Below are 10279 nucleotides of genomic sequence, written 5' to 3'. Positions count from 1 at the left end.
TCAGAAACTGGTAACTTCTTTTGCTAAGTTCATATCAACAAGGACGCATTGTTCAGGTCCATGGATTTTCACTTCGCTTTTCGCACGGTTTGTCCCTCGCCGGACTACACAGCCCCCAGCACAGCAGCAATGTTTCCATGGAGACAGAAGTATCATCGAGACGCGGAAAGACCTTTTCTTGTGACTTGTTGAGCAAATAGCAAGTTTTAACCTCGCGTTTTGGCATTTTAAAGATGTCATAGAGCCATAGAGCATTGCAGCCAGATAAACAGTAGTTATGAATATTTTTGACGACAAATGGTGGTTATTTAACTTTTAATGCCAACGAGTTGCTGACGTTTTTAAACCATGGCGCAGGCTAACGACCTGTTTGACACAATCATGAAGGAGCTGAATAATGTCATTGTCTGTGACAATGAGCAAGCTATACTTGAAGAAAAAAGTATTTCATTTCACGAAGAAACGGTGAGTTAACAAGTCTGCCGAGGACAAAACATGGAAATAAAAAAGATGAATTCACAGGTGTTGGCAGTAGCTGGGCAGGTGATAGCTACTGACAGAAAGCTAGCTTAATGTAGCTCACAAGTAGCTGACGTTTCTACGAACAAGCCTGAAATAAAGTAGCTATGGGTGTTAGCCTTTGTTTTACATATTCATAGTCTCGGCTTTGGACTTCATGACCAATACCACAGCTAATATATATCGACTTTAAATACCGGCAGGGGTTTTCATATCTGCCAGTACTAATATTTAACTTTTAAGCTAATATCTGCCGATCCCAGCAGCATGCCAATAAAATTGTACACCCCTAAAATAAAGCAATAAAATATTTTCAGTTCATTCAACCATGTACAAATAAAATTAAAGATTAAGGGAACAGAACGTTACAATCACCAAACTAAAGGATGGAGGATGATAGCAATGGATGTTTTTTTTTTAATTTACTCTCAATGATAAAAAAGGATACACTGCAACTAGATCATGTTTTATTGATTTTATGCTGCATGCAGCTGAAGTGTAAATATCAGGATGCCATGTAGTATAAGCAGTAAAGATAATGGATGGATAATAGACAACTTGGGATCATTTCAGGTCCATCAGAAGACCCACCATAAGTATAACATTTGCATTTATCATCATAACCATATATGCTGTTTATTTCATGTCACCACTTGCTTGAATTTCCCTCAGTATTATTAGCCTTCCATCCATTCTACCTGGGAGTCGATCCTAGCTGTCAGTGGGTCACCTATTAATTAAATGTTATTAGAGGGAATGTTTAACACATTCCTCTTCTGATATATATTTATTAAGGCCTCAATTGACCAAAAACTTCTGTACTTGAACATTGAAACACCTTTTCAATAAGCTCCTACTAACACCAACCATCTGTCTGGTAAATAGGACATAGATGCTATTCCACCATCTTTGCTCAGATACTTTGAGAGCTCCCAAAGCCGAGCAGAAGTGTGTGAGAAGCTCATCCTTGAGAACGCTGAAGGTATGTCACCTTGTGAGACACCTCATGAAACTTCATCCTTCAAGAGGCACTGATCCTTTGGGGGGTACAAGTACATAAAGACAGCTCATGTGTTTCTGAAAATTTTGCCCAATTGCTCATCAAACTTGGCACGTTTATGGGTATATCAGAGAACTGTTCTGAGTATCTAAATGACTATAAAAAAGTCCTTCTGATTATGGCTTGACTGTGATGATGGGTTATACCTGAGTTTTCTTTGTACTGTATCTCAGACTTCCTTGAATCACATCACACTGAGGACAAGATAAACTTTCCTACTGAACTGGAAGAGGACATAATGAAACTGAAAGAGCAGGTAAATGTCTCTCTGCACGATCTTCAATCTTAAATTCCCTACTCTATGGATTATCCAGAATAAGTCTGATTCTCAGATTGAGGCTTAAAACTCTAATTTGTCATTTTTGCCCAAAACAGGTTGACTCTGACTCAGAAACGAATGACAATAAGATTTCCACCGACATGGGCCTTCATGCAACCACAAAGAAACTTCTCACTCCCAGTGTGTCAGTGTGCACCAGGAATGAAGGTACAGTGCATGCATGTTGAGAAACAGGAGGAAAAAAATTGTAAAACCTGGACTGCAAAGTCCATAGGTTGAAAAAAGTCTAAAAACAAATCCTAAAAACATCAGACGAGCATTTTGAAATGCCCTTATTAAGTGTTTATTAACTGAAAAAATATGGCTGAACTTGCAAATACCACTTTAAAAGTAATCTATATCAATATGGTGCGTTAAATAGGTGGGATATTTTTTTTGTTGGTAAAATTTGTTACTCTGGTAATAGAGCAGCTGCCCACAAGAGGTCACTATCGGGCCCTGTTTTGCTCCCATAAATTAGTTGAGTGGAGAATTGATGATAAGAAATGTAAATGATCCTACCTAACAGTCAGTTTTTCAGTAGGATACATCTGTTTTTTTTGGGGAAGCTTTTGGCAAAATATTCTCAAAATTTATAATTTGCATTAGAGTTATATGACCCTTTCCATTTATAATACAGGCCAAAGTGCTTAACAAAAAAATCCATGATTGTAAAGAGTTGCATTTAAAAACAAGATTAAACATGTAAGCATGGATAGAAAGTGATCAAAAAACACAACTTTGGGGATATAAAATGTATGGCAGTCAGTGATGAATGGCATGGTCAAATTGAATATTCAAGCTGAGTTAAAGGATTTTAAAATCAGTCTGAAAAGTAACAGGCGGCCAATGCACTCATAATAGCAAACAGGTAATAGGATCTCTTTACTTTACTTACTACTTCCTGGCAGCTACATTTTGAATTAAATGCAATTGTTAGAGTATTTTTTGTGAGAACAGGAAATAAACAATTGCAATAATCCAGATGATTAGTAAAAATCATGAATCAACATTTCTCCACCCAGCTGGGTTAAAAATCGTTTCATTTCCACAATGTTCCTATGATGATAAAATGAGGTTTTGCAGCTTGGTTAAAATGGGCAATAAAAACTAAGGTCACAGTCTATAATGCTTAAATCTATAACTAGTTTTACACTTTTGAAAGACAGACTATCAAAAACTGCTATGCTCGTATTTAAGCTTAAAAGGTTTTTACTTGTCCAACTGTTAATATCATGAAAACAGTACAACAAAACTTAATGTGCTGTGGTCAGGTCACACAGAGATATAAAGTTGTGCATCATCAGCATTACAATAATTGTGATAGCTTGTTATTTCACCCAGAGGAAACACATGAAGAGAAAATAGAATTGGTCCCAGAATGCTTTAACACCAAATTCAACATCTATATTTTCAGTGTGACAAGTGTAAACAAAACTTGTAAAGTGTTGAGCCCCAGAGACTGGCCCATTCCTCTAGTCCAGTGGTTCTCAACCTGGGGGGTCCCGAAACACGGAGAGGGGGTTGCTAGATGCCTTATAGAAGTAAGGAATATTTCAAAATTATTTGAATATTATATTTTATCAATTTTTGATAAAATATATGTATGAAATTGTTAATATAAAAACAGTAATTTGCTGAGATTAAAAAAGTTTTTTAAAAGTTAAAAAAGCCTTCAAATGTAAGTCTGAACATGACTGTACTTGACTGCGCTTTGCTGTGTTCAACTATGGCTCAGCTACCTTCAGGTACAGAGGGGCTCCCCAGCAGTGGTGGGTAGAGTACACAGTTACAGTACTCAAGTAAAAGTACTGTTACTTAACAATAATGATTACTCATGTAGAAGTAAAAGTACTCATGAAGCCACGGCCAGTGGATGTGTAAAAATGCAGCACGAGTACCTGTAAACATCACTGTATCAACTTCTCTTCCCTCAGGATTTTCATGCCTCGTATCATGCATGTTACGTTATAGTAACAGCGAAAACAAGTTCATTGCGCCACACAAATAGCCGTCTGTGCATGCCGTGCAACACATGGCACGATGTCCAAGCTTAAAGCATGAGCATATATGGATACTTGAGTGATTTAAGCGACGCCTCGAGGAAGGTAATTTGCCTCAAGGAATTTTTTGAATCGAATCACTCGGATAATTCCAGGAATTGTTTCAGCCCTGCTCTAGATAATAAAGAAATCAGTTGTATTGCTTTTGAAATAATGGAAATGGATTTTATTTTTAAGTTTAAACTCTTTAAAGACACTTATTGCCACAGCTCTGGATAAGAGAGTTAAAAAATAGTGACTTGCCCCAACATTTGCTGAATCATTACAAAAATTCTTTAAGCACTGCTTCGACTATTTTTTACTATTTTTTGCCACGAAGGGATGACAGACACATTTAAAGGCATATTTTCTTTTATTCTCTTCTCTACCTGCTTAACTTCTTCAAACGCTTTATATTGTTTTACTTCTCACAGATGAAGCTGTAGCAGATATAGATATGGAGAGTGAGAAACCTTCTTCGTATGAAAAGAGGACCCCTGAGATATCACTAGATGAGGAGGAGAGCCTGAACACAAGTGGATATGAGGCAGAGCGAGAGAAACGGTGCTGTGAGGAGGTGAAAACGGAGGAGCAAAGGAGACAAATAGAGAGTGATTTTCAAAAGGAGCTGGATAGAATTATGGAGGCCGAGAAGGTGAGTCACTCAAGACTTTCTTTGCTCTTCATGATTACTTGTGGTGTGTATTTTCCTGACAGAGGTGATGCAGGTTTGTAGTATATTTTCAGGTGAGCATTCTAATTCTGTGTCTATGTTTGTTAGTAGTTGGTAAAATACAAACTTGTGCATCAAAAATGTCTAATAATATTCATCTTAAGGAAACAGATGCATTCTTCAAGGGCTCTTAAAAAGATACCCCCTTACTTTTTCAAGAAAGACCATGCTCTAGGGTAGTGGTTCTCAATTTGCATCTTGACTCAGCACCAACACGCTAATGAGAAATTGTGACCCACATTTCTGTAAATTTACAGCCACTTAAATTTATCTGATGAAAATGTCACCATAAAAAATCTCTTTAATGTCAAAGGGAAAACAGATATCTATATTTACTATATTTTGCCGCATTCATTTTACCCTCTACCTTTACAAGTCTTCCAGGGCTGGCTGCTGAGAAGCATCCCCACAGCATGATGCTGCGGCCACCATGCTTCACAGTGGCCAAATATTCTACATAGGTTATGTTTTCTTTGATTTTTCTTGTTGCTCTCTCTTTGCAGCTTCATCAGAGGGAACTCGAGCTGATGGAGAAAAAAGCTCAGGAGAAACTTGAACAGGAGCTTCTCCTACAGAGGGTAGACCTGAAACCCCCTATATCACTCCCTGACATGTTCATTGCTTGATAGTTAAGCATGGGGACTCCTAAGATGGAAGAATTATTATTCTTTGATTTGAAAAGTAGGACCTTATTTTTTGCTTTTATGCCTTCATTCAAATCAGACAGTTGACAGAGCTTGAAGCTTAGGAGAGTGTGGAATGGCATGCAGGAAAGGAGCCACAAACAGTCTCAGTACAAGAAGCATGCAGACATAACTACTAGGATTAATTGTGCCCCCTTTACATTAAACTTATGTGGAAAAATGTGGATTGTTTTGCTACTTACAATTGCATATTTCTAATGATATGCCAGCTTTGCTTTGTTTTAACCACTGTTTTTATTGCTAATTAGGAAGTGATCAGCAACTTGCAGAAACAGGTGCAAGAAGAGAGGAGGAGGATGGAAGAGGAGCAGAAGAGAATGAAGGAAGAGGATGACAAGAGGAAAAAGGAAGAGGAGAGAAAGGTGATGGAGGAACAGAGAAGAAGAGAGGAGGAGGAGGAGAGAGGGAAGATAGAAGAAGAGCAGAAGAGACGAAAGGAAGAGGAGGATGCGAGGAAAAAGGAAGAAGAGAGAAAGGTGATGGAGGAACAGAGAAGAAGAGAGGAGGAGGAGGAGGAGAGAGGGAAGATAGAAAAAGAGCAGAAGAGACTGAAGGAAGAGGAGGATGCAAGGAAAAAGGAAGAAGAGAGAAAGGTGATGGAGGAACAGAGAAGAAGAGAGGAGGAGGAGGAGAGAGGGAAGATAGAAAAAGAGCAGAAGAGACTGAAGGAAGAGGAGGATGCGAGGAAAAAGGAAGAAGAGAGAAAGGTGATGGAGGAACAGAGAAGAAGAGAGGAGGAGGAGAGAGGGAAGATAGAAGAAGAGCAGAAGAGACTGAAGGAAGAAGAGGATGCGAGGAAAAAGGAAGAAGAGAGAAAGGTGATGGAGGAACAGAGAAGAAGAGAAGAGGAGGAGATGAGGAGGATAGAAAAAGAGCAGAAGAGACTGAAGGAAGAGGAGGAAAAGAGGAAAAAGGAAGAGGAAAGAAAGGTGATAGAGAAAGAGAGAAGAAAAAAGGAGGAGGAAAGAAGAGGGATAGAAGAGGAGGACAAGAGGATAAAAGAGATGAAAGATCAAGAAGAGGAACAAATGTTGAAAGAGGAAAAGGGGAGAAAGAAGAAAGAAGAGAAACAACTACTTTATTTGGAAAAGAAGAAGGTTGAGGATGAAATGAGAATTAGAAAGGCAGAAGAGAGAAAAAAGAAAGAGGTAGAGAGGATAAAGAATGATGAGGAGGAAAAAATTAGGAAAGATGGAAAAAGGATACAAGAGGTAAGCATGGTGGAGAAAGAAGATGAGGAAAAAGTGGTCCAGGAGAAGACAGACATGAATAAAATGGAAGAAAAAGTGAAGAGGGAGAATGAGAGGAAAATAACTGAAGAGAAGCAAAGGTTAGAAGACTGCAAAAGAAAAGAGGAGGAAACTGAGATAGATGCAGAAGGAAAACAAAAACAGGAAGAGAGAAAGACAAAAAAAATAGAAGAAGAGAAACTGAAAGAAGAGGAAGGACAAAAGGCAAAAATAATGAGGAAGGAAGAAAGAAACAAATATTTGGAAATGAAGAGTTTGGAGGATATGAGAAAAGTTAAGGCGGAAGACGATAGGCAAATGAAAGAGGAGCAAGAGAGAATAAAGAAGGAGCAGAACAGGAGAAAAAGGGTTGAAGAGGCCATAAAGACAGAGAAAGAGAAACCAAATAATAAGGATGGAATAATTCTTAAAAGAAAGGATGAAGAGAGAAAAATGATAACTCATAAAATTATGAATGAAGCAAAAGGGAAGTGCTATGAAGAGGAAAACGGAACCCAAAGTGAGAAATTAAAAGTTGGGTATAGGAGACAACAAGAAGAGGAGGAGAGAGAAGAAGCAAGGAAGATGGAGAAGAAAAAAGTAAGAAAAGATGAAGAGGAAAGCATTAAAAGGAAAGATGGAAAGGGACATTTTATTGAGGATGAGAGGAGGAAGATGAATGATGGGAGCAAAATAAAAGAGGAGTGGAAAAAGAGGCAAAGAGACGAGGAGGATTACACAGAGGAAGATAAAGAGCTTAAAGGGTATGAACCAGACAAAATAAAACTGGAAAATGAGAACAAAACAAAAGATAGCGAGGTTAAGCAGGGACAGAAGAAGGATGAAAATCTAGTGAAGGTAGGAAGGAAAAATGTAGAGACAAAGAAGGAAGAGGAGATGGAAAGCAAGAAAGACGTGAACAAAGAAACAGGAGAGGAAATAAAACTGGAAGAACTGGAGGACAAAAACACAAGAATGGTGGAAAAGAGGAAGAAGCCAGTCTTGGTGGAAGAAAAGCTGCAATACCACATCATAAAATGTCTAAATGAGAAGAATCCTAAGGATAAATGGGAAACTTCCAATTCCAGCCCTGAAACCATACAACAACAATATGACCAAGGCAGAAAAACCAATCCAACTTCCGCTGATGAACGTATAGGCGGTGAAAATCAAGCAAAAGAGCCTTCATCTGGGTCTGAATTATTACCGGTGTTCCTGCCAGAGCACACAGAGCAGAAAAGACTGTCATGGATGAAGGAGTGTGTCCCCTGGTCCAGACTCTCCCTACAGAACAAAAGGAAGCAGAAAGGATCTTTCCAGAGTGGAAGGGGGACAAGAAGGGCTATGGGGTCCAGCAGTCTGCCACCTCTATCCACAGATACACTGCTTCAGTCCACAGGCTGCACATCCCTGAAAGAGGTAGCATGGTGCAAATTCTTAAACACGTTGACAATAAATTTTAAGGATAAGGAAGTTGTTTAGGAAATGTGACCTGAAGTGCCAAAGCGTTCATGGAATAAATGTTAGTCTTTGTAGTACTCAGTTAATTTTTTATGCAAATTTTTATTGTAGTGACATTATAATTAAATGCTAAAATTTATTGCAGGTTAGTGGTTATTCTTTTAACAGTGCTGACGAATAGCATAGAATTGAGAGGAACTATAACGCATTGATACACCTGCAGTAAAAACTATAGTATTTAATACACAAACAATTGCAATTTCACTCTTTTTTGCAAGGAAAATTAAGCATATTTATTTCCCCGGTCTTTGTTTAAACAGACACATACTCATTTCTAACTAGTCCATGTTTGATTATGGATATAAAATGGGATTTCACCTGGCCATTTATGCTGACGTGCTGCTAAACCTGAAGCATCCTTCCCTCTTTTCCAGGTGACCACAGTGACCCTGGAGGACTTGCCTGGCTGTAGCTTGTCCTCCTTTTCTCAGTGTATGCAACTTCAGTCCCTCACTCTCAGACGCTGCGGCCTTAAATCTCTGGAAGGAATCAACCAGCTGCTACAGCTCTGCTACATTGATGTGCAGGTTAATATAAGAGTCTTAACTGTTTTGCCTTCATTCCATTTGCCTAATGATTTGTAATATAAAAAATAATATTTGATTTGTAAAGTTTATTTGTAAAGCACATATGTAAACCAGCATCAAAAACTACTTTACAGAAACATATTAGCTAGCTTGCAATAAAACTAAAGATAACATTGATTGTGATTATGTAAGTCAACAATCATTATCTCTTCTTTTTTTTAAATTGAAAATATCAGTGGAAAATTTTGTGTGTTTAAAGATCTTTTATTTTTTAACAGGAAAATGACATCTCGTTTGTGGACTGTGAAAACATGAAATGTTTAAGAGTTCTTAAACTCAGCCACAACAACCTAACGTCCATCCATGGTTTAACTGGTGCAGAGAATTTGGACACTCTGGAGCTCTCACACAACTCCATCACACGCATTGGTGAGAAATCACTTATATGTCTTTGAAACATTAGCATAAGTTTAAAGAGTTTTTGTTGTATGTGACTGTGCCATATGGGAGTCTCTAGAAAGTTACAGTGTATTTATTATTATCTATTAATGTTTCTGTAGCAGCCACTAATGCCACAAGGATTGAAAGACAGGAGGGGCTTAGCCTCAAGGGTTGCAGGTAATGCATGTTTGTAGCATGTTCCAAAATGTTATTATCATACCATAAAAGACTTAATTAATGTATTTACTTATTATTAGTTGATGAGCATTTATCAGGACCTTTTATCTGGCTTGCTCTCTTTTCTTTCCCTGCTTTCTTTGGAACACCCTGTGCCTATTCTTTCCTGTGCCTTCAGGAGGTCTTCCTTTTTTTTTCAGTCCAAGCAATTTACGAGTTGGTATTTAGAAGTCTATATGCTTGGGTGAGTTCATGTACAAGATGCTTGAAAACATATCCATTAAACCATCCATACATCCCTCCTACATGCTGCTTATCCCATTTGGGGTGGTGCTATCCCTTAATGCACTTAGCAAAATTTAAAAAATTCAACATCTACATGTATATATCTATCGATCGGACTCATGTTTTCATGAAAGCTGTCGGCTTTTTACTGAGACCTGATGCTTTTTTTTTGAGATTTGAAACCTGAGTCTGAGACCTGAGGATATCCTAAAATGGACACCGTACACAGGAGAGGGCAGAATGGAAAGCGTAGAGTCTGTAGATTCAGAGGACATTCAAACCATGTTTCTCATTTAAACATGGAGAAATTGATCAAAACATTTTGGAAACCCTCTAAAAAAGTGCTGTTTATCACCCCCGGTGGTCTCAAAAAACCCAAATGATTATTTATACTGTAATTATTGTTTGGAGACTGAGGAACAGTCTCCCAACAAAAAAGATGTAGCGATGTCTATGATAGCAGCCATAGATGTCCTGTGGCTGCGTCTTGATAAAGCTGAATCTCTTGCTAGGTCCTGTCAATCCACAAGAGGGCAGCATCTCTCTTCTTTTCGGGCATTGAAAATATTGGCTTTACCACAAAATGCTTTGAGAAGTGATTTATTACTTTAGGTCAACCCTGAGGCTGAAGTCATAAAAAGTTATAGGCCAGACAGGAGGTTAAACACATTGACAAGTACATTTAGTCAGCAGAGCACTTTTTTTGACCTACTCTGGAACCA

At 38.2% G+C, this 10279-nt stretch overlaps 1 protein-coding gene across 1 annotated transcript in view; it reads left to right on the top strand.

The window, feature by feature from the left end:
• Positions 1-348: 348 nt before the first annotated feature.
• Positions 349-10279, top strand: part of lrriq1 (leucine-rich repeats and IQ motif containing 1) — a 63849-nt gene continuing 53918 nt past the window's right edge. Inside the window, exons 1-11 of the mRNA XM_041794537.1 lie at positions 349-465; positions 1405-1501; positions 1753-1835; positions 1955-2066; positions 4375-4595; positions 5177-5251; positions 5626-5853; positions 6070-6306; positions 7321-8025; positions 8502-8654; positions 8933-9083. Coding sequence (XP_041650471.1) covers positions 349-465; positions 1405-1501; positions 1753-1835; positions 1955-2066; positions 4375-4595; positions 5177-5251; positions 5626-5853; positions 6070-6306; positions 7321-8025; positions 8502-8654; positions 8933-9083 — 2179 coding nt within the window. The remainder of the gene's footprint in view (positions 466-1404; positions 1502-1752; positions 1836-1954; positions 2067-4374; positions 4596-5176; positions 5252-5625; positions 5854-6069; positions 6307-7320; positions 8026-8501; positions 8655-8932; positions 9084-10279) is intronic.

The sequence above is a fragment of the Cheilinus undulatus genome, linkage group 9, assembly GCF_018320785.1.
Source record: "Cheilinus undulatus linkage group 9, ASM1832078v1, whole genome shotgun sequence".
NCBI lineage: Eukaryota > Metazoa > Chordata > Actinopteri > Labriformes > Labridae > Cheilinus > Cheilinus undulatus.
This window is presented reverse-complemented; position numbering and strand designations above follow the sequence as displayed.